This window comes from Camarhynchus parvulus, chromosome 7 (genome assembly GCF_901933205.1).
Source record: "Camarhynchus parvulus chromosome 7, STF_HiC, whole genome shotgun sequence".
NCBI lineage: Eukaryota > Metazoa > Chordata > Aves > Passeriformes > Thraupidae > Camarhynchus > Camarhynchus parvulus.
The window spans coordinates 34,127,157-34,151,474 of NC_044577.1; the positions used below are offsets into that span (position 1 = coordinate 34,127,157).

The following is a 24,318-nucleotide window of genomic DNA, read 5'->3' on the forward strand; positions in this document are numbered from 1 at the left end:
TTTAAGCCCTTGCACATGAGTTGGATGGCTCTCATCCCACAGGGACAGCCACCCTCCCCTGGGACCCTCAGCCAGGAGCACCCAGGCCACAGGGTGGGAATGGCCACCTGAGAGCCCTGGGCCAATTCCCCAGAGACACCCCCAAGCTCTGGAGATCTGAAGATCCCCTGAATAATCCTATTCAGGGACAAGAATTATAACCATGAAGGGCAAAAATGGAGGGAAATGGGATCCTTCCTCTGGCCCCTGGCAGACATGGAGAGAACAATAGGGAAATCAGAGCTAGCACAAAAGTTTCCTCGAGTACATCTTCAGCCACTGTGGTTTCAGATGAGAAGTTCCAGAGGCAGGAACTAAAAGAATATTGTGATTTTCTTTGGGGGATTAATCACTTAGCTGCTTGTTACCTTTTGTTAGAGGCATGACACCCCATAACCTTGCTGCACAAGGCACCAGATGTCCATTTAAATGTCAGTTTTGAACGAAAAAATGTTTGTTTTCCCATTTGAGTCTACAAAGTTATTTTCTTTCTGCTAAAACCCCCATGAATTTTAAGGCAAGCAGACACCAAAACGTGTTACAAATGATCCAGAGGGGTGCTGAGTTCTCTGGGTGAAACTAAATAAATAAATAAAGGCAGTCCTTCCTCCTGCTTGCATTTGCTGGGGATGCGTATCCCCTTACAAATAAAAAAAAGTATTAAGAACATGTTATGAAAAATAACAAAGAATAGCAGAGAAATCTAAAAGTGAGTGGCACTTCAGATGGAGTTTAGCAAATTAAGTCATTGACCTGAAGAGGAGATTAATACCAAACAAGGTGCCCCTTCTTCTGAAGTAATGAATATTCTTCAAACAGCAAGGGAGCACTGACTGCTGTTTGATGCTGATGACATTGAAAATTTAGGAGAACAGAAATTCCATCATTTTTCATTTGTATGCAAATGCGCCTGTTCCAGAAATTAACCCCTGAACCCCATGTCAGTTTTCATCTGGAGGAATTCTCTTCGCTCGCATCACACAGCGCAGCCTTGCTGCTATCCTGGGGTCACTGGGGCTTCCCCACACACAACAACACAAAACCCTAAAACAAAACAACCAACCGAAAAAAGAAAAAAGCCCCCAAAAAAACAAAAAAGGGAAGAAAGTAGGGTGGGGGAAATTGGCCAAATCATGCCAGGCTTTGTTTCTCCCCATTAATGGGGTATAAAGGAGCAATAGAAGCCAAGCCTGTTGTAAAATGCACATCTCTAATGCCTGGCTCTGGGTCCTGGCATCATTGTCATGCAAAAGGCAGCTCTACCTCTTTAGGCAGAGCAGCACCCACTAATCACTTCCACTGGTGTTAAGGTGAACCTTGGGCCAATATACAACCCGTATTACTCTTCCTTTCAGCTCGGGCTTCCACTGTTAAAAAGTTCCTTTGTCACTTAGCACCTTAGACAAATGCGACTATCTGCATCTGAAGGGGAAAGAGATGATGGAGGTTTTTTAATTGATGTGGATTTAATTATGCTAATTTAGACAGCTGTAAAGCCTTTTCAGTAGAGCTGCATAATGGGACCAGCAAATACAGGTGTCCTTCACTGCAGGCGCTTAATGTTTAACCTCAGTCGTTTTGTAAGGAAGGGAAAATGCAAAGTAATGGTTAACCAGCAGAAAGCTCTATTTCTTGAGGACCTAAAGAGGACTCTTCACTTTGATTCTCCCTGCAATCCCATTGAGGGCTGCAGAAATCCACACACGCTGAGCAGAGCACAAATACTTTTCATTGCAGCGATGAAGATGAGGCTGAGGCAGAAACAAGAGGGTTCCGGTCTGCCACAGACTTCAGCATCCTGCACATCCTGTCCTTTGCTTAATTTAGGCCATCTCTGAATAAATGCTTAGTTTAAGACAGCCCTTTCTTGTCCTCTTTTTTAATCTTTTGTATCTGACCACCTACAGCACCAGCTATGATTAAAAGCAGTAAAGATATTTTCTTCGGGTGTTTTCTCGATGTGTTATCCGCACCCCTCTGAGGCTGCTATGCCTCCACCTTTCCCAATATTCCTTATCCCACACCCTACATCCTTTCTCTAGGCTAGGGCTAACACCTCCAGGGACCACTTGGAGATTAATTTCCCAGGTTTGGCTGGGAGTTTGGCCAGTTTGGCTCCCCAGGATGCACCATGGAACATCAGCGCTGCTCCCAGCGAGGAGCGTAAATCCTTGGCCAAAGGTGAGGAAGGGACCACTGAGCTTTTTTAATATAGAAAGAATCACAGTCCCAGATGTGCCTGGGGGTGTTGGAACCAGATGATCTCTAAGGTCCCTTCCAAGCCAAACCTTTCTATGATTTTATGATTCTGTGATTCTTTGACTGCCAGGGGCAGCCTCAGTGATCAGGTATCGTGTGTCCCCTTGGAGCTCTCCTGTTCAGTAACACTGTCTTATTTGTTTGAACATTACATTTTTTTAAATAGAAATTGTTATTTATTAAGCAGTTATTAGAGCAGGAAAGAAACCTTTGGAATACAAGTTCTGGTAGACTTCACTGAAACAATTTCAGGTGTTACTGGCTGATTTACATGTCACTCATTGCTGGTGCAGCAAGCACAGTCTGCTCAGGAAGGTGGACTTTGGGCTGTGCTTTCCCCTCAGAACATCTCTTTCTCAAAGGAGTGCTACCAGACTGATGAGTATGCTGGAAATATGTACTGCACCATCAGATGGAGTTGGTTTGGGTAAGGCAGGAGAGAGAAGATTAAATCCAGATATACAAAACTATCCACTGCTACATCTTTAGGCCTCCTGAGGCTAAAGAGATAGCAGAAGTGCTGCCCCACCACATGATGCAGAGCATAGCCCACTGGGAGCTGCTCTGCCTGTCTGTGTCTGCCTCCATCATGGTGGCACCTGGGCACTGCACTGTCTCTAATCATTCCTAAAGTGCAGTAGAAATGGGCTTTTATCCCATTTTACACTGCGCTTATACAGTTTGCCCAAGGTCGCTGAGAGCAGAGACAGAATTTCAGATTTTTACTTTTTTTCCCCATTGTTTGATGCCCCATTGCAACCCCCTCTTTCCCCACCTTTTCTCTCCCTGTCTGCATTTCACCTTCTTAGCTCCAGGCACCGGCTATGGCAATTGTCTCCATTTTGGCAAGAGCTCCTGTTCTGGGAAATGCTAACGATGGGCACCGAGGGGTTAGCAAAGTCCTGTACTTCAACCAAATTTCCCACCTTCCAAGTCTGCAAATTCTGCTGCCTGGATACAAATAATTCTCCCCAAAGTCCCCTCATCCCCTCAGGTCCTCCCCAGGAACACCAAGTGCAGAGTGCTCCATAGCTACTTTATTCACATGCATACATTATATAAGCATTAGCTTGATGAGCTAGAGGGTGACAGCATCAGCCATCCTTCCCTTCACCTCCTCCTGTGCTCCAAAGCTGGATTCAGCACCTGTGGGCTCTCATGGCAGCTGAAGGGCCAAACACCAGTTATCTGGGAGATATCCCTCCCAACAACCACACCTGGCTTCCTGGCCCGCTTCCCCCAAATTCTCCGTGGTTGAGCTTTCCTCTAGGCTGCTCTGAGCTCTGTGGCGCCATTTTCCTTGACTCACCCTTGGTTATGGTGGATGCTCTCTATTACATTTTCAAATAACCTGATATCCACACGAAAGGCTTTGGGGTAGGCTTTGTTTCAAGCGTTATCCATTCCCACGTTTGCCCGATTCAGAAATTTAAGAATTGGTCCTAGAGCCAACCAAACCCTGGTGCTTAGCCCAGCAGCAGATCAAATTTCTCCTGCATACCCAGGATGAAAATGCACAGGCTCTCTACCAGGGACAGCCAAGATACAACATACCAATGTGAGCACTCTGTTCTGTATTTTAACAGATTTTAGGAATTTGCGGGAATTCTCTTTAACACTTGGGAGGAAAAGATCTGAAGAAATGCTCTAACAAAAAAATATACAAATGGGTGCTTTGATAACTATAAAGTTGCTTTCTTGGATCGAGAGCCCACATTAGGAACCAAATAAAATATTTAAAAGCAAAAATCCTGCAAAGTTTCCTCCCACAAAAGGGAAAATATGGTCTATGCTATACCAGACCTTCCTTTTGCAAAATCTGTTTAGGAGTTGCCATGAAACAAGCAGGAGTCAACAAAGAGTTTGACAATTTCTGTTAAAGTTGCATTTATACATATTTCTAGGAATGTTTGGTTTGATTTTTCTTTAAAACCAAGAATCAAGTTGCATTTCAGACCACATATAAATATAATTTTGCCCTCACATAATGCTTTTGTATCTGGTGTAATTCCATTTACTGCAGTGGTGTTACCTTTCAGTTACCCTAATGGGAACAAGAGCAGAATTACACTGATAAATAAAGCTGCTCACAGAAAGAAACAACACAGGAATAAATACTTCCTCTGGTCTATTTAATATATTTGTTTGTCCAAATTGTAGCAAAGATATTTATTTCAACGAATATTGTTTGATCAGCAAGAGTAAACACTGATATGTCTTAAACTCCAACATGCAGTTTTTACAATTCATCAAACAACACCTAAGATTGTTTAGCTGGTCAACTAAAAGAAACAACAAAAGGTTCCAGGTCATATAATTATACCCTTCTGTTTCCCAACTTTCTTAGAAATCTCTGCCTAAAAATAATCCCAGCATCCGGATGCCTTGCAGAATTGGCTTATTTAAAAACACATAAAAACTCTTATTGCAGCCTTAGCCATTTTAAGGTCTGGGTGCTGACACGGAGTAACAGTGCTTAGCACTACTATATACCGCTTTCCATCCCCAAAGCACTTTACAAACATTAGCTAATTAATCCTCACAACACCCCTGTGAGGTAGGTAGGTAAGTATTGTCATCCAATTAGGTAAGTATTAAGCACTGTTATCCCACCAGATAAGTATTAAGGTCTCCCATTTTACTGGGGATCCTGAGGACAACAGGTTAAGTTGCTTACCAAAGGTCACAGGGGGAGCTGGTGGAACAAAACTTGGGATGCTTTGGTTTCTTGGGGGCTATTCAGGCATCCAGGCAGCATCCAGGGCTGCTTCCTCCACAAAGGCATCCCTCACCATCCACATGGAAATTAGGGCTTTCTATACCCCTCCAAGACACCAAGTGATGGGTACAGCACGGTGGAAAAGATGTGCCTCAGGAACACAGCCTCCCCATTTCTGGGGTGGGCAAGGATGACATTGCCCAGCACAGTTGTCAGGAAGTTTTTAAGAATAAAGGTCTTGGATCGGCGCATTGTCCTGTGCCCTGACACGCATCCAGAAGTATCACCAGGCCTTGCCAATCAAAAGCTCCTTCTTCCCCTCTCAATTTGCCTTTCTTTCCCACTATTCTATAAAGATGGACTCATATTAAAGCCTCACATCCGTGCCACAAAGATATAAACCTTTCCACTGTGGTTTGCATCTCCTGAACATAAAAAGTGTCCAGTTTGAAGCCCCAGCTCAGAGGCTTCCAGGTTTGTAAGGGAAGCTTGAATCCTCAAATACACTTGGTGGGACAAATCCCTTTTCAGAGGATCTAGAGAACAGGACCAGCCCAGCACACTTTGGGTTTAATCAAGTCTCAACAGATGTCAAGCTGGTGAAATAACATCATCTGTCCCCCAGAGACAATGCCAGCGTTCACATCTGCTTCCAATTTCACTTCGCTGCTGGAGAAAAAGTGAAAGCTCCTACTGTAACTCCACTTGGAGCTGCAGCTGAAAGTTAAAAGAGTCCTGAAAAAAAGTCTAAATTGGACTTGGTGATCTTGGAGGTCTTTTCCAACCTAAATGACTCCGTGATTCCCTCATTGACTTGGAGCCTGATGGGTTTTGTGAAGTCATTGAACTCCAGACCAGGGTGAGAAGGCCCCAAAACAGGAAAACCACCCTGAGTGAGCCTGCAGAAGGTGCAATCCTAGGCTGGGCACATTTCAGGGTCTGCCCAAGAACCCATCACTTGTGATGGACAGTCAGGACTGTTCTCTGCTTAGCAATTTGGCACTTGACTCATGGCAATGTTATCCAGCTTTTCTTCTGGATGCAAGGGACCAGCACAGAGATGCTTCAGCTCAAGCTGGAGCTGAGGCAAATCCCAAGTATTTAAAAAAAAAAAAAAAAGAAAAAAAAAGACCTTGACTAGATTTCAACTGTGCTGATTTATGTTTTCAAGTGGAAGGCGGTTTTAGCTGAAGTAAACTACACAGTTTTTAGAACATTCAAAATTCATGGCAGCTTGATCCCACAGGACGTCAAACAAGCACAAATGATTTGCCAGGAATCCCTACAAATTGAAATAACCAAACCACACACGGTTCCAGCAAAAGTCTTGAACCAACACTAAGGCAGGGAAAAAATAAGAATTAAAATGGAGAATTTTTATTTTACTTATCCACACAAAAACATCTCCAATGCAATGCACATCCAGATCAACTACACACAAAGAGGGAGCAGAAACACATAACGTCTTGAAACTCAAAACTCCTCCAACCCACAAACCAATAGGAAATAGACAAATGAAAATAAGAGTCATGAAAACATAAGGTCCATTTACATTCTCTTGCACTCTGTGGAGTGGTTTTATTTTAACACAGGGCTGAAATAGAAAAAGGAATTAATCTGAGAAAGCTAACACAAAATGCAGGTAACAGACATATCATGTGTGGTACGGTTATGAGAAAGAAAACAGACAACCAAAACTGTGACAAGAATGTGCTTAGTTATATTCTTTCAAGCTTGGTCTGCCAGCATTTTCTCCTTTTTTATTTTTTTTTTCCTGTGTACTGGTCACCAGTGTCTGCCAAAAGACTTTTCATGGATTACTGCAATTCCATTTCCCCCCAAACTGAGGAAATGATGTTTCTCCACAACCACAGGACCCAGCTGTATGTTTTACACCACGATTTGTAGCTGTAAACTAACACAGTGACACGCCACCCCCCTGCCTAAACAACCAAGACCAAGCCAGTTGCAAAAATTCAGTGTGGGTTATGCAAAATGAAAGGATTAAAAAATGAAAAGAGCATTCACTTCATGTTGCTCCTTTAAAACATTGTCACATAGCTCCTTTTTTTTTTCCCCTAACCTGACCTTTTTTTTCCCAACGGTTTATCTATAACTTAATATAACTAATTCTTTTGAAATAATGTTCACAGTTAGCATAATTGGTGTTATATAGTTCTAATGTACATTACAGAATATTCTGTCACTAGACACTAAATTGAAATTTTAAAGAAAATGATAGAAATAGCTGTAAGGGAAAAAGTACCCTTTTAAATCTAATTTGCTATGCACCGCAGTAGGGTAATGGATGCAATGAAAGTTCCTTTATTGAGTTCCCATGTCCAAAAGGTATTTAGGTAGCAAAGGATGTTAAGCAGACCCCCTGTGCTCCTCCTTTAAGTAAAGATAGCAGGAAATAAGGTATATAGGTTTGTGTCCTCCTGATTTTTATTTCCTCAGGAGTACAACTTATGCAAAGGGCACCTTAGGCTACTTGGAGGATCACAAAGGGTGCCCTCGACCCCCTCGCTGTCTGCATGAATAGAAGCATCTAAAGGATGGCTGAAGCCATACAGCGAGTTAAATCCTTCAGGTGGGTCTTTTCAAATTCCAATAGTGAGGAGTTACTGGAGAATTGGTAAGGATTTCACTAGGCCCCAGCAGGTTTGAGATCAAAAGCCCTGGTTAAATAAAAGCCTGTTGGGAAATCTTAAAACCTCTTTGTAATGTAACTTTAAAAAGTTAATACAAAGAGCCCTTAGACTGAAGCCTGTAACAGCATGAACAAAGAGTATATCAAAACTGATTCCATTAAGGGAAGGCAGACAAATAAATTCATTTAATTTAAAGAGAAATCAGATATATTACTCTGCTAAAAAGTAAAAAGCATATCAGGAAATAAAAGCCAAACAGATTTTGCAATACACATGCACATAGAGCTGTGAATAATAGCGATAGATATATATAAAATCTATTTATAAATATCTCTCAGAACAGAGAACAGAACATTATATACACACATATATGTTTAAGTATCAATTTATCCAATATGTGCATGTGTGTGTGTGTGTATAATTCTAATATATACATATTTTTATCATTTATGAGGCCTCACGCTGGGCTCTCAAATCTGCAGTTAGATGTATCTATATAAGTATCCAGAAAAACGCAGCCCAAAGAGCCCCTACATTCAAACTGACACAAGACATTTTTCAACCCAATTAATTAAAAAAGATGGGTGCTCATCAGTCAGCTGGCACAGGATTTTTCTCCATCATCTTGCCAAAGTGTCACAGTGTTAGTTGCGCAGCATGTTGGAAACAGAAAATCTGGGACTGGGATTTCGATATCATTTATTAGCTGACTTCTTGCCGAGCAACTTTTACACTTTTAACTCATTGGGGGTCCTGCACTGGAGGCAGGAGGGCAGGGGAGGGAAGATGGAGAATCACACGGAGCCATTTTTGCTGGGAAAGCCCTGTCAGATCATCCTCTGGGCGAGATGCTCGGAGATCTCGTGTTGGACACCCACACTGGGGATCAGGCAGCATTTGCTCCAAGCAAGCAGTGTCCTGAGCATCCTATGAGCAGGGGAAGGACTGTGTCCCTGGGGGACATGGCTGGGGGTCCCTCACTTCACCCAGGGTGGGGTCCCTTGGGTGCTGGATGCTCTGGACCCATGGGAGGAAGGGTCCTCTTGTCCCCCAGCTCACTGTGCCCACAATAAATATTCACTGAGAATTTTGCTCCCTCTGCCCTCCAGGAAAGGAAAGGAGGGGATGAATTTTGCTGGTCAGTGAGGCTTTTAATATTATTATCATAGGGGAGATGTGGCCAGGATGCACATTTCACTGTTTGAGAAATAATATTTCCCTCACAACTCCATAGGCTGTACACTGGAGGAGGGAGATGTATGTGTGATTCAGCTGAGGGTGAACGCCTGCAAAAAGTCATGTTCTATGGCTTTTTTTTTTTTATTCCTTTTATAAAAAACTTTCCTTTTATAATTTTTTTTCCTTTTATAAAAATATATAAAAATAATTTTAAAAACCCTTTATAACTAAATTCTGACATTTTAGTTCAGCAGCGCTCATTTAGGTTGCATATAGGGAGGGAGTGGGACCCACCCTCATCCCCTAAACCCATGAAACACTGCCCCTACAGCAGAAAAAAATCATTCTGTCCCTCTGCACTTTAATAACATTTTTTTTCTGGAGATAAGAAATCAGCAACATGTTTCACATATGGTGCCTTTCATCCCAGCAAGCAGCAATGGTTTCACAACCTACATAGTGGCAATTATTTTATATTTTATTTTATTTTATTTTATTTTATTTTATTTTGTTAAAACCCTTAAAATGCATGTCAAATCAAAGCCTCTTAACTATAGGTATGGTTATCATTTTAGCAATGGCATTCCTGGTGATTTTGGGTGAATTCCACCACATGAGTGCAGGGACCACTATTTATCAGTAGACCATTGCTCTGTGCACCAAATCACTGTGGTGGCTGACAAAGAACTGCTCTTTGCATTAGAAGACACAGAAAAATGGCAAAATGAAGGATTTCAGATGGAGATAATACCACAAGAAAAACCCAGGTGAAAGATATTGGTGTTTGGGAACCTCGGTCTCAGTGCTGCGAGTCACATTCTTGCCCTAGCAACAAGTATCTAATAATCACAGGAGATAAATGTCACTTTTGACCCTTTGTTGGAGAGAAAATCTCTCTGAAAACACCGTATCTAATAATATCAAAGGTTGTGGTGGCTTCTGCATGGCTGGCAATTTTTAGACCAGTAGAGGATGAGGTTTTCTGGTTCAAACAGGAATTAATTGAGGGAAGTCATATGGCTTGTGTTATACACGTGACACCAGATGATCCAAATAGTCCTTTCTTGGCCTTATAATCTACAAATAACCTTGTGGAGGTACTGCTCTCCTGTGGATTAGTGGCAAACCAATGCTCCTCTTGCTTGGATGAGTTTTCTGATCTAAATACCACCCAGACCTGCGTGGCCTACAGGATTTGACTGGATCACGGTCTCAGACGGAGCCATGGCCAATTAATGCCAGACATGAGATAAACCAGGGTAGGACATGCTCCACTTCAGGTGCTCTGTGATCCTGGAGTGGCATTAGCAGACACCTAACAAGCCAGCTCTGGAGCAAAACAATTTTGCTGTAAAGACACTTATAAATATTGTTTTAGCCTTGCTGTCTTTGCATTACCTTGCACCATAAGGCCCAGGCTGTCAGACACCGTGGGGCTCTTTGGCTCTGAATTGATCACCTTCATCTGCAAGAGCAGGGTATCACTGTGGCCAGTTTATAATCCATAAAAATAATAAAATTCTGTAATGATTTGTGTAACAGGACCTATATGGAAAATAGAGCATATGGGGTTTTGCCTATCTTGCTTGGATTAGGAGGCAGAGGAAATACCTGGCCGAGCAGTGCTCAGGAATTATCAGGTGGATGATGTTACAGGAACAAGCTGGGTCTTTATTTATTTGCTTTACATGGATGCCTCCCAATTCAGGTTGATGGAGTTACATAAAGCTAAGCTTCCTCCTGACCATGCCACAGCCCTGGCTGCTCCCACTGATCCATCAGGGCAGTTTTGCTGGGAAATCTGTGCCAGGGAAAGCCAGGCTGCATCCCTCAAGCTGCACCCGAGGTGAGCTCAAACTCAGTCACCACCTCAATCGGAAATATCTCTTAAATGCAGCTATCCTTATCCCTGTCCCTATCTCTCACCAGGCCTTGTTTTACCCACAATGATAATTTTTGATGTAGAAGGAAACATGCCATTTATTAAGCCAAGAACCACTTCCTCTAGCTTCTACAAAAATTTCTTCTGAGGTTTCCCTTTCAAGCACCAGTCTTATTTAGATCTGCAGGCTGAGACAGTAGCAAAAGGTGGGAAAACTTACAGTCATTACATTGATTAATCAGCTGCTAAAATTTGGCTTTCCAGCATGACACCTCCATTCTCTGAATGTGTGGCCCTACTGCAATGCAATCAATTTGTCTGTGAAGGCTCCAAAACCCCAGAGCCACACGATGCAAAAAAAGGCAATCTTCTGCCCTCTTTGACCACAATAAGCAACATTACTGAAATCACCACCCCTGCACAAGTGTAGTATGACCCCATATTTGTAGGCAGCAGAGTATGACTTCATTAAAAACCATGCTCTGTGTTAGGCAGTGGGAGCAAGGCAAGCCAGCAGCAGAGCAGCATATGTCTGAAACTGATAGTAAAATGGGTGATGCCTTAAACCCCACCTCTACACCGTTATTTACATACATATCTTTCATCTGACATAGGCTTCCCCTCCAGCACCTTGAATATATCAGTCCTAAGGAAGAGACTTTAAGTTCAAAGAGTGCCATCCCCAAACCAAAGTAGGGGGTTATCAAGTGAGGTGCGCCAGGCAGTAAGACAAAACATATGCATTTTTAATAGATAGCCTCTCCTCCCCCTGAGGAAGCCAAGAAAAGAGACTCTGTGAAGCTTCAGCTGAAAACAAGTTCAGTGGATTTATACTCAGACTGCTATTCACAGAAAAACAAAATTTACAACCCTCATGTATATATATTTTTGCTAGATGTTTTCCAAGCGTTCTTCAAAGCATGCCAGCCCCACCCTGGGTCCTGTTGACCAGGTGAATTCACCTCCACACAGCATTCAAAAAGAAGAGAGAGACAAAAGATCATGAAAATGAAATAAAAAATAAAGAGGCCATGAAAGAGAAACAAAAACCTCAACAGGTCTGTATGGAATTTCAGCAGCACTTTATTTATTAATGCATATGAAGCTACCACTGTATTCCAGCTCCCAAAGACAGATCTGTGAGGAATAGGCCACATGCTGATTGACAGCAGCCATAATTCCATACAATGAGACTGTATTAAATTGTTTGATGTGATATGATACTCATCACTTGTAACTGATCAAACACACTGCTGCATCAAACAGTATTACAATACAATCAGGCTGGATATGGTTCCTGCCAAGGCTGTTCATCACATTGCACACTTCTGCATTAAACATATCTATTAATAGCATTGACAAACTACTCCTATCCAAGTTGTTGTTTTTTTTTTTTCCCCAAGAATTGCAGGACAGGGAATGTGCAAAGAAATCCACAGATAATGCTTTACAGTTTGAGGGAGCGCTTCCGTCGGCTGAATGCTCCAACATGAAAGGCTTTCCCAGTTTGGGAATTTTGTAAGGTAATGCCAAAAGTTGCCAAATTCTGCCCCCAAAACAAAGACCTGACACTACTGCTTCCCTTTTTCTTCCTTTTTTTTTTCTTTTTTGTCTGATTTTTTTTTCTTTCTCTCCTATATGCAAACAAATTGAAAGATTGACTCATTTTTGACCAATGTTTTACTTTTGCTGTTCCAATCCCCAGGAGAGCTGCTATCTTGAAGGAGGGAGCTGTGTTTGCTAACACTGACCCTTCTAGAGGAGGGAGACATAAATAAAAGCAGCAAATTCCTTGTCACCACTGCTCCTGCTGCAGACAGTGAGGGTGGCACTCTGCAGCCCATGGGGGACAGGACTGGCTGTGACAGGACAACTGTGGGGGCTCTCTCAGATGCAGATTCTTAAATGAGCCTGGGTCTCTAGAGGGCAGAGGTCAGCTGTCCTCAAATCTGTGTGAACACTAGATTAAGTTTATTAATCTCCCTGCTTTCACTTAAAAACCAAATTGTAGTATGGTTAAATGTTAATGCCCAGGAGCTTGTCAGAAGATCAATGCCCTCAGTTACCTCTGCTAAGGGGGAGCACAAGGTGTTCAGACCCCAAAAGGATGCAAGAAGTTAATGTGATGACCAGGAAACACACTCTCCTTGTGAATTACCATGTGCTACATGCCTGGTGCAGTTTTGTTTGCAGTCCTGACACAGCACAAGCACCACAGACACAGAAGCAAGACCCAGGGACCAATGGCTTCCCACCTGGATGTCCTGGACATCCAGCCTCAACCACAGCTCTTTACAAAGGATTTATACCTGTGTTGGGGCATGATTCCAAATGCCCGTCTCCCTGCACCGACCCAGAGTGCCCAGGAACAGCACAGAACCAAGCATGCAGTGAACATGGCATTGAGCAACCTTTGGAGCAGCCTCTCTCAGGGCATCTCATGAAACTACTCCAGTCTGGAAAAATCAAGTGATAAACAAACATGAGGTGTCCCCAGAATTCCTCATGGACAGGTATGCACATCACAATTGGACAATCTTCCCCATTGATTGCTATCTCAGCTTGGGAGACCCAGGATCACATAGCCATGGAAAATAGGAAGTAATACACAGGAATGCATGCCTGGCTGTGCGGAGCTGGCACCAGGGTTTTTTTTTCAAGCTGGGATTGTATACATTTTACATTTATGAATATTTTTGCAAACTGCAGTGACAGAAGGTGCCTTTTGTCCTGTTTCTCACTCCTGTAATGTCAGTGTGAGCAGATTAAGCTCATGGCACGGTAGCAAATTATCCCGGCTGATGGAACCAGCTCCAAAAAGATTACTTAAGAGAGATGTGTAAGACATTTCCTTTTCCTAATTAAAAATATTAAAATCTTTCAAGATAATAAACCATCTCAGAAGGTTATGCTAAAAGCTGGGAAATATAAAGGAAAGGGCTGGAAAGCTTTTCCACTCTGATGGACAGTTTTTAGCACTAAGAGCCCAGTGCAGTGCGCAGAGCAAAGGAACGGTAACTTTCTATCTGGGTGTAGCTAAGTAATTCAAGATGCTGCAAGTTAAGTGTAACAGTAGAAAGGAAGAAGTTCAAAAACAAAGTCCCAGGCATTTCAGTGCAATGTACAGTATGCTAAATTGTGGTATTACAGAAATTGCTGAGAGTTTGGCCACCAAACCTTTCATACTGCACCAGCGTTCTGCCAGGGCTGCCTTCCAGCCAGCCCAGACATTTTTTTCCTTTCACCTGTGTTATTTTTTCCCCCCTCCTTTTTGTTAACACAAATCAAACACTGCACCAGAGAATTACAGCCCTCGTCCTGAATGTACCTCTCCCTTTATTAAATCAGCACGACTGAGAAGTCACCACGCACCAGGCAGAGACAACTGCAAATCTGTGCTTGCCTTCCCTGTACCACCTGAGTGCCGCTATTATTCCTCATCCTTGGGGAAAGGACCCCATATGTGAGTTTCAGAAACCACCTCAGTAACTCCAAGCATCATTATCAATAGTAGGATGAACTGCAGCTGGGATGCACTGGGAAGGCACGGTAATACTCGCCCTAATCTCTGCATTCATCTCACTGGCCCTCGCTAGGAAGTTTAAGTACATTTACTGGGGATTCTTCAGCCCTTGAAAGGTAGGAAGACATCTATGAGGCTTGACGTACCAGCTAATTAACTTGGGTTTGGAAAAAAAAATCTTCTTATCTACTTAACTTGGAGACACTCTCTTTGTTTTTAAGCCTGCAGACTACCTTCTCTTTAAAATGCACGTTACGTACCACTCCATAGTATGGAATGTATTATTTTTAACGAGGACCTATTTTAACTTGGACCTAAAACTACTAACATTTGACAGAGGGTTGTTTTGTTTTTTTTCTTGTAAGCTATTTGCAGAATCAGCTGAATGATAGTCTATAGCCTGTGTTTTGCAAGACAGGCTACAAAATCCTCACGCTTTCCTTCTGTCCTTAAAAACACGGGCACACAAACGTATGAAGCGCTTGGAAATGAAGCCCCAGATGCACCCACACCTCCCCTCTCCCCCCAGAATCTATAAAGGAGTTTAAATAAATCTCTCAGGTTTTGCTTCTCGGTCTCTAGAAGTGGGGAATATTGAGGCTGGGAGAAAGTGATTGAATTCGTGCCTGCAGTGGTTGGGGCACGTGAGTGTTTCCTGCAGCTCTTCTGACAGGAACACAGACCTGAGCAACTCCTGTAACATCCCTGCTCAGAACTAAACCACCCTAAAATTTCCTGTGGATGGCACAGAGAGATTTTAAATCCTCACTATATTCCTAACAGATAGAACAGTGGCATGATTGACCAAGCTTTTTTTTTTCTTCTTCTTTTTTAAAGTACACATATGATGATGCATCATAGTTATAAACAGATGGTATTTGGCCTCCTTCCTATTCTCAACATTTGGAATTCCTAAACTATGTGAATTAAACAATAATATTTTATAAACATACAAGGGATTTTGCTCACTGCTTTGTTAACATAGAAATTATACAATGCTGACATTTATTTAAATTTTAAAAAGTAAACAAGAGTGTGTATTGAATTAAAGCAAACTAAAATCAACAGAGAGAAATATGTTCTGTGCGCACATTACCTACAACGGCACGGGCCTTTTTCGGGGAGACATAATGGGATGAAGCACAAATTGTAGCTTAGACAGTCTGATCCTTTGTGCTCGAAAGGCTCATTTAACACCTCGCTGTAAACAACGGATATTTATACCATAATTGGCCAGTTGACCATCAGTTGTTCATTTACTCTGTAACCTGCTATTATGGAGTTAAAAGAAGTTCCTTTCTGTTGGCTTTTCTAGGAGTGAAAGTGTGTTTGCAATTTTAGTACCAACTGGATTCAGTCTAACACTTGTACTTAGTATGAGAAACATTTTCATAATACCAAAATTTGGGGGAATAAGAGTATTCCTGCCAGGAAGGGAAGAAGAAAGTATTGGTTCTTAAAAGAAGAATTCTGTTTGCTTGGTTTCCTCTTTCCTTTCCATTTTAACCCCTTTTTAGGCTCCTCTCGAGCTGTGCAAAATTGAGAAGCACTTAGGTTTTAATCACTATTCCCAGGTCTGCAAAGAGGTTCTGTGATGAATAAATAATGAATCCGAGATTTTAATCAGTGTTATGATTTTTGAAAAGGCTAATTATCATTGTTTACAGACATGCCTTTCCAACGTATTTCCTTGTTTTGCCTTCAAAGCTCCAAGGGTTAAGCCCCTCGCACGTATCCCTCCCATCCCGCCCCAGCGCCGCGCTCCTTGCCCGGGATTTCTTTCGGGGGCTTGGGGGTATCTTTTTGTTCGCTTGGTGTTTTTGGGGTTGTGTTTTTACTGCAGGAACCGCAGGAGAGCCGGGGACGGGCGGCCGGAGGCGCGCAGGGCTGGGGGAAGGCTGCGCATCACGGGCGGCCGCTCCGCACCCGCGGAAAAGCCGCAGCGGGCAGGGGAGGGGGAGCCTTTCTCTGTGCTGTCTCTGCAGGGAAATTCTACCGAAAAACCGGATTTTCAGAAGATTATTTTTATTATCGATAGTGTCGATGCTGAAAGTGGCGGGCTGCGTGTCCGTCCCCCGCTTCCCGGGAAGCCGCGCTCCGCTCCGCCCGCAGCGCCGGGATGCGCCGGGATGCGCGGAGAGCACCGCGGGGCTGCCCCGACAGCGATCGCCCCCGGCTCAAGCCCCTCGCCTTATTGTAATTCTCATGATTCTTATTATTCATTATTTTTACCATCAGACCCGCCACTGGCCTCGTTTAACCTGGCTTGCCCGCACCTCCATCCCCTCGGCCATTCACCGGCACGGGAAAACCTTTTCCGCGGGTGGGATATTCGGTGCCAGGGTCCCGATTGCCCCCGTTCCCCTCCCCTGTTTCCCGGCGATTGCCCCCGCCGCTCCCGCTCCGCGCTCGCTGCTGCCGCCGCTGCTTCCGCGGGGTGGGGGGAACAACTTCCAACCCCGAGAGCCCCCGGTCGTCAGCTTCCAGCAACAGCTGCGAACCTCCGCTCAGCACCCGAAGAAATATCAGAAGATTAGGCAGCGATGCTATTTATTGCCCTGTAATTAAAGTTCTATCAGTGTTTCTATTATAAAACCTTATTTAAAAGGGTTGGTAACTCAGAGGCAAAATTTTCCTGCAAATTTTTCCTTTCCTCGCTAAGTATTTCGGTTAAATAAGGTTAGCCTGTTAGAAGGTAAAATCCTGAAGGACTTTCATTAAGGTGCTCATTTATATCTGCAAATACACTGCCAAGTCCTCCAAATCAATGATATATAAGAGGAATTTATTATTTTTTTTTTCAAAAATCAAGGATTTGCAGAAAGGTTTTAATATAATTCTCTGGGAAATTATTCCCATGAAAACAATTTGTTTGAAAGAAAATGCCCTCTGGTCTTTTCCACACAAACTAGTCTTGGGCTAGTACATGAGAAGCCAACTTAAAAGTGCCTATAAGCAGAAAGGAGGTTGGTTAATTATTTTCAACTGTCCTTTCTGGAATAAAAAACAGAGTAAACAGCTTGAACAGGGAAAGGTGAATTTAATTTTCAAGGCCCTTTAACTTTTAATAATCTGAGGAACAAGATGGGAGGTACATTCTACCCTCCCAGTTATCCTGATATAAATTCATTCAAGATTTATATTGGTGTAATAGAGAAGCAGAATTTGCTCCGTGATTTCTAATGAACTGCTGGCTCGGTCTTTAAAAACGCAATTAGAAAAATCTAACCACCTAATTCAGAACAGCTTTGAGCTGAGGCAGAGGTCTCAGTGCTGCAAACAGGGATGGAAGCTGGTGGGTGCCACAGCTCCTTGCTGTGCCTGCAGCACCAGAGTGGGGCTAGGAATGCTGGAAACGCTTTGCTACAGAATTCCCTAATTGTTTTAGGATTTTCCTTTCTATTATAAGGGGGAAAGACAATTCTCATGTGGAATAAACCTGTGTTTCCTGTGATCTCAAATGCTAGGACAAAAGGATTGCAGGATTAGGCGCCTGGCCTGTTACTGATGCAGGAGGAGCTGTCTGGTCAGGGTGAGGCTGGCACAGAGTGGGGGAAACCCAGCTCTGACTCTGCACTGAAACCTGTCTCAAAGCCTTGGCGCCGCTGTGTCAATGCAGGTGAAACATCAATAAACATGAAATTAAGTCAAGGTTCAATTCTCTTGCTCTACTCACAGGATTAGGTGTCTGCATTCACCACTTACTCATATGTGTAGGAACAACGGGACTGAGATCCCAATTTGTCCCCTGACCTTCTGAAGTGAGGGACTGAAATGAAGCAGCACGGGGTGACACTCTCGTTTCCTCTGCTGAAACTGACAGGCAAAACTCCGCAGATTGTTTCAGTCTATAATGCTGAAGAGACACTCTCTGGGGGAAACATCACCTCTGACTACCTGGAAGCCCTGCAAGGATCACCTCTGGCTACCTGGCAGTCCTACCTCACTCTCCTGACTGAAGACCTCAAACAGGCCAGGGTGGCCCCTGACACATCCTGTGATGAGGAAAGGACACAGAATCAGAATGGTTTGGGTTGGAAGGGACCTTTAAGCTCATCTTTAAGCTCATCTTTAAGCTCATCTAGTTCCAATCCCCCAGCATGAGAAGGGACACCTTCCACCAGACCAAGCTGCTCCAAGCCCTGTCCAATTCAGCCTTGAACACTTCCAGGGATCCTTGCTCCACAGCAGCTGCGCATCTTCGTGAAGAATGTAAAGAAGTATCAGGAGATAACACAGCATTGCTATTTATTACCCTGCAATTAAACTCCTCACAGAGTTTCTATTATAAAACGTTACTTGCAAGGGTTCAGAAGAAGGGGAAAATTTTCCACCAAGATGAAGCCTTGCTCAGCAGACAGAGCTGGGCATGGTTGAAGAGCCACTGTCAGCAGGTTCAGCAGGGCAGAGCTGCACCTCACCAAGGAGCTGGGTGAGACCTCCTCTGGCTGTGGGGCTGATGAGAGTGTGCCCGGAGGACAGCAGGAGCCTTTGAGTGCAAACCACACAGCTTTGATGTTCTGAGTCTGCTCACCACAAGCCCGAGTGCAGCATTACAGCATCTCCTCTTTCCCTTTTATATTGGTTTGGAGAATGACTCACTGCGATACTTGAAGCAGTTTGCCACAACTGCACCATGCCTCAGTTTCCCCAGCAGTAAAGCCAAAACCACTCCAATTTGTTGGTGCAAGGTGTGATGACATTGGTGAACATCCATGATACACTCTGGTAGGAGTGCAAGGCAGTCCTGTTCCTTGGGTCTTCTGACCTATGCTCTTGGGAAGACCACGTCCACCCAACCACAAGCCATGCCTAAAGCCAAGCTGGGCTTCGGCTGAGCAGAAAGGAGGAGGAAGCCACATACAGAGAGATGATAACTGCAAAATTACAACTCTGCAGTGCTAGCAGAACAACCAAACACTTTCCATTGGGGCTGCCTGGGCTGTTTCTGATTGCTCTATGGGGTAGTTTTAACGAGAAGTAACACATGCTCTCTCTCACTGTGAAAAATGACATTTCAGCTGCTTGATGGTGTCAAAAGGCACAAAGACACTTGTAGGGAGGGGGATCACCTGTACCTTTCACCCCTTTCAGGGAGAGGAGCTGCCCTGCCTGATCCCAGGGAAGCTGAGACCAGATCTGTCTGCAAAGACAAGCCTTACCAGCCTTCACGTCATGACACCTTACCCAGAGTCCTCTTCCTGCTTCTTCCCAGAGCAGAGATGAAAATCTTGGAATTGCCATAAGGTTTTATTATCGCTTGCAAACCAAATTCTACTTCATCAGATAAAGACACAATTGCATTCATTGACTCTGACACAAGGATATGCATGGTGATAAACATACAGATAGATGTACACACTTATACATGAATGAGATATGCTAATTAAAAATTGCAGTGGGCACTTTATTAAAAATTTATTGTACAATCTACATCTTCAAAACATTTTACATCAACAAATATTGTGGCTTGACTGCTGGAATCATAAGTGATTTATCTTTAAAAGACTGTATTTGCAACTGGATGCAAAGATTCTTGATGAACTGCCATTACATTTAAACTACTGGTTTTTATTGGAAGTATTTTGATTGTTATCTGTTTGTTCTCCATCCTTGAGAGAAATAAAACAAGTGTCTCGGCTTTCATTTTATCGGATAGATGGCACCACGTAGCATATTTCCCATGCTAGTTTGAATTACAGCTGTTTATCTTTCAGCTTTCTTTAAGATTAATTAAATGCAAATGTAACTCCACGAATCATGGGATTACCTGCCAGACCCCTTATTAATACCTTCACTTAAAAACCCCTTTGCCAGAGAGTCATTAATTTGCAATAAAAAAAAAAAGAAGAGAAAAAGAGAAAGAAGTGCTCAAGCAGCCCTTTGCCTCCCAACAACCCAGAGATGGCTGCCCAATTAGTCCAGCAGCATTCGGATCCTCCTTTCAGGCCCTGTGGCCCTTTGAGGACACAATAAGGCTCCAATGATAACCTGGCAACCTAGGTAGAAACTCAGCCAAGTGTGAGCATTTGAAGCTGCAGCTTGGCTGCCATCGTGTCGGCGAAAAGAAAGAATTCAGGCACCATGTCATCCAGTACAAAGGATAAAAACAGATTCAACCGGAAATTCAATGTGGCACCACATATGGGATACATGAGTGCGGTTACACAACAGGCCACATATTTTTTTTGAACAGTCTCCTGCATGTGATGCCGAGGACATGTGTAACCATCATAACGTCTCTAAGAATCTGTATTTAATTTGAGCTGGGGTGGTGGCAGGGATTGGAGATCTGAAGCCGCCACAGGTTTGTGGCAGATGGCTCTGTGTCAGCTATGACAAGCAGCCAGGCTCGGCTTCCTCTGCAGATTTTCTTTTCTCTCTGATCAGGTAAATATGGGCACACTCTGGAAACTTCCACAATTCTGCCTGAGGCTGCAAGTTTGTGACTTAGCCCCATCTGTCACAAATCTTCCCTCGGTTCTGCTGCGAGCAGAGACCTGAATTTACTGCCGAGCGCTGCCCAAGAAAACCCGGCCGTCTCGCCCTGCGAGGAAGCACAAGAGAGAAGCACACGGAGCCCTGTTAGAGGCTGGGACACAAAATGCAGCAAGGATTTCAGGAGGGGTGGAAGACACTTGGTTAAGGAACATTTATGTGGTGTTATTTAAAAACGGGGTGAATTCAGGGTTTGGGTTTTTTTTAAAGACAGGTAAGCTGGTCAGGAGGCCCAGATTATTCGCTCCCACTGCTTTTCTGGTGGTCTCAGTGGACACATCAAGGACTGAACACCCTCAGGGATCAATGTGCCCCTCTCATCCTCAGACATGGCAGAACCACGAGCCAGCAGGAGCAGGGCCTGGCTCTGCTAGACCATCATCCCTCTGGGATTTACTTGACAATAATCTTTTTTCTTTTTTTTTTTTTTTTTGAGGAGTGATAACCATGCAAAGATCTGGACACTCATTTTTTAAAGGAATAAAATTCATTCCATCACTGTGTTTCCATCAACAGTTCCTAAATATGCGGGGATCAAAAGAAGCAAAGTTTTCACATAAAGCAGGGCATCTTCCCATAAAGAACAAACAGCATAATGTGAGCAGCAGAACAGTATTTTCATTAAATAATCAACTTGTTTCTAGTGTCCTAAGATCAGAACTAAAGCACTTAATATCTACTCCGCCATCATCAGACTTCAGAGCTAACCTTTAGAATTTAATAAGAAGTCTTCATCCATTCAGACTGGTTCTTTCAGGACAGCTCCAGTTCAAGCACTCAGTATTGACTTAGTGTAGATTTTTTGTACTTTTTTAAAAATTGCCTCAACAAAATTAAGTATTAGAGATTCATTTTCCAGACAAAACCTGAGATTTGGCAGGCAAGACTAGAATGATTTACAGAGACAATTTGTATTGGGTCAGATCTTTTCTTTGATCCAGCTCCTTCACTCTGCAAGTGAATAAGGTGGAAGAATCAAGGTGGAAAGCAGTTTGCAGCAATTATTTTTGGAGTTCAATTTTCAAACTCCAAGCACTTTTGGAGACCAGCATCAAAATCCACCATTGCTCTGCATGAATTGGGTGCACTGTGAGACCCAAGGCAGAGCTATTTAACACACCTCAGCAGAGTAACAGTATTTCTCTGACCAAACTGGTCTGCTCTGCAGTTTCTTATATACTGGCCTTTTAAAACTCACCTCATTCTTGCTGTCTTTAAACAAAAAACATCAAATTTTCAATGCAAATCTATGCAGTACCTTGCATAGGATGGCTCAGAACACACTGAGTGACTGCAACAGTGGGAAAACAGTTTCCTGCTTTTTTCCCCAAGGTAATTTGAATAAACTGTACTGGAAAGAAAAAAAAAGTTTTCATGCTTTTTGCAACTTTTCTTCCTATTTCCTTTGACCCATTTCTCCATCTACTGTTTTGAAGTGGCTGTGGCTCATCTGCCAGTTTTCATTTGCTCTCTAAAACTCCCCTGGAAGCTATCTAATACTGTCAGGATGAAAAGTTCCAAGTCCTGGTGTTTGTGCTGAAAGTTGCCCCCATAACTGCTTTATTCCTACTCTGCAAGTGCAGCCAACTGCTGTGAGCTACAGACCAACATTTGGGGACATGGTGATCATGGAAATGTTGGATTAATGGTTGGACACAATGATCTTAAAGGTCTTTCCCAACCTAAATATTTCCATGATTCTGTGATTTTTAAAGAGATGGGATCTCATGGATATTTTACCTCAAAGAGCCAAGAGCAAGACAAACTCAGAGAGATCAGGTGCAGGCCACCTACACGCATATATATCTGCACATATATCCATCTACAGCTAGATCCCAAAATTAGGCAACTCTAACTCCCTTCCTGCCATCTCACCAGGCAGACCTCCCTCTACCACAGTTACTTGAAGACCTAAGGGTCACCCAAAATGCTTAAATTGTGTCCCACAGCCCAGCACACCCTCCCACCTGAGCAAACTCCTAAGCTAGACAGGGACTTCACTGTACCAGCCACACACAGGGAATAGTCTAACCTGGATGTGATCCTGAGCAACTTAACCCAAGTTTGAAGCCAGATCCTACTTTGAAACTGGCCCTGCTTTGAGCAGAGGCTGGGCTGGTGACCTCCAGAGGCACCTTCCTTAACTAGTCTGTGATTCTGTGCTCCAAATATGTAATGGAAGTTTTATTTCACATTAAAAAAATCCTTATGCTTTACGTATTTTCCTTAGGATCACATGCCTAAGCACTGGAACAGAGATGGGAGAGCATGGACACAGAGATCTGCACTCCAGAGCTCCTGTAACCTTCCCCCACAGACTCTGAGAAGCAGATCTAACCCACCTCTGAAACCATTTTAAATCACGTTGACGGGAAACCGAGCAGCTCAAGAGGCAAATGCAAGTTTCTCATTTGTGTTTCTAACCTCCTTCTGACCTGCACCTAATGCTAGCCAGGTAAGAGCAGAAATTCAATACAATTCCTTCTTTTTTAACTCTGCAAACCTGCTCTGCTAGTGAACAGAAAGCCAGCAGGGTGGATGGAAATACTTGCACTATTTGCATACCCTATAAAGCTCTGAATTAACTTTATCAGCCCGGGACAAAAGATCTGGAGAACACTGTAAGCAAACATCTGCTCAATATACATTCACCATTAAAAAGTAAACAGTAGGATTGGCTCCATAAGGAACAGGTTGGGAATTATCAGAGTACTACACATCACATAAACTGATGGCATGGCCCGGAATTCTCTAAAGCAACGATCACACCAGGCACAAAAACAGCTCTCAAGCATCAGAACGGCCTGAATGATGAGAGATTAGAATATAAACACGGAATAACATTCACAAGGAGAGACAGAAAGGACTGGGATACTGTAAATGTTTGACAAATGTTTATAAAATAATGGATGGTACAATAAAGATGGATGGGAAGCTTCTGCTTCCAAGCGACCAACTCCAGAACAAGACACTCAACACAACTGAAGGTGGGGAAAACCTGAGCTAATTAAGGAAATTATTTAAACACCATCATAAACAAATCATAGAATGGTTTGGGTTGGAAAGGCCCTTAAAGATCATCTCGTTCCAAGCCCTTGCCATGGGCAAGTACACCTTCCACTAGACCAGATTGCTTATGGAAAAATTAATTTCCAGTGGAGTTTTGCTGGGGATTGGGTAAAGATAAAGGCAGAGGAACCATCCCTGGCTCTCACATGGCCTGTACAGGAACTGTGAACAACAGGGCTGAGTGGCTGATGGGACATCTGGCATCAGGTTCCCCTGCATCCTCACGTGCCCAAGGCCCTGCATATTGCACTGAGAATGCCTCCTGCTGCTTCCCTAGCTTTGCCTAAACATGAAAGCTGGACCAGGAGCAGCTTCCCCCTTCTACACATTTCCCTGAAATACCCAAGATGCTGCTTTCTCTGAAATCAGAGAAAAAAGAAAAGGAAAGGAAAAGAAAAAAAAAAAAGTTTTGTTAGAACTGCCCTATAGAGCCAAATCCTGAGACTGGAAACAATTCAGATGTCTATGGTCTAACTGGGATCTTAATTTGATTTTA

At 43.3% G+C, this 24,318-nt stretch overlaps 1 protein-coding gene across 1 annotated transcript in view; it reads right to left on the bottom strand.

Annotated features, from left to right (window-relative positions):
* Positions 1-19,641: 19,641 nt before the first annotated feature.
* GTDC1 (glycosyltransferase like domain containing 1) overlaps positions 19,642-24,318 on the bottom strand; it is a 169,754-nt gene continuing 165,077 nt past the window's right edge. Inside the window, 1 exon segment of the mRNA XM_030952793.1 lies at positions 19,642-20,802. Coding sequence (XP_030808653.1) covers positions 20,719-20,802 — 84 coding nt within the window. The 3' untranslated portion in view covers positions 19,642-20,718.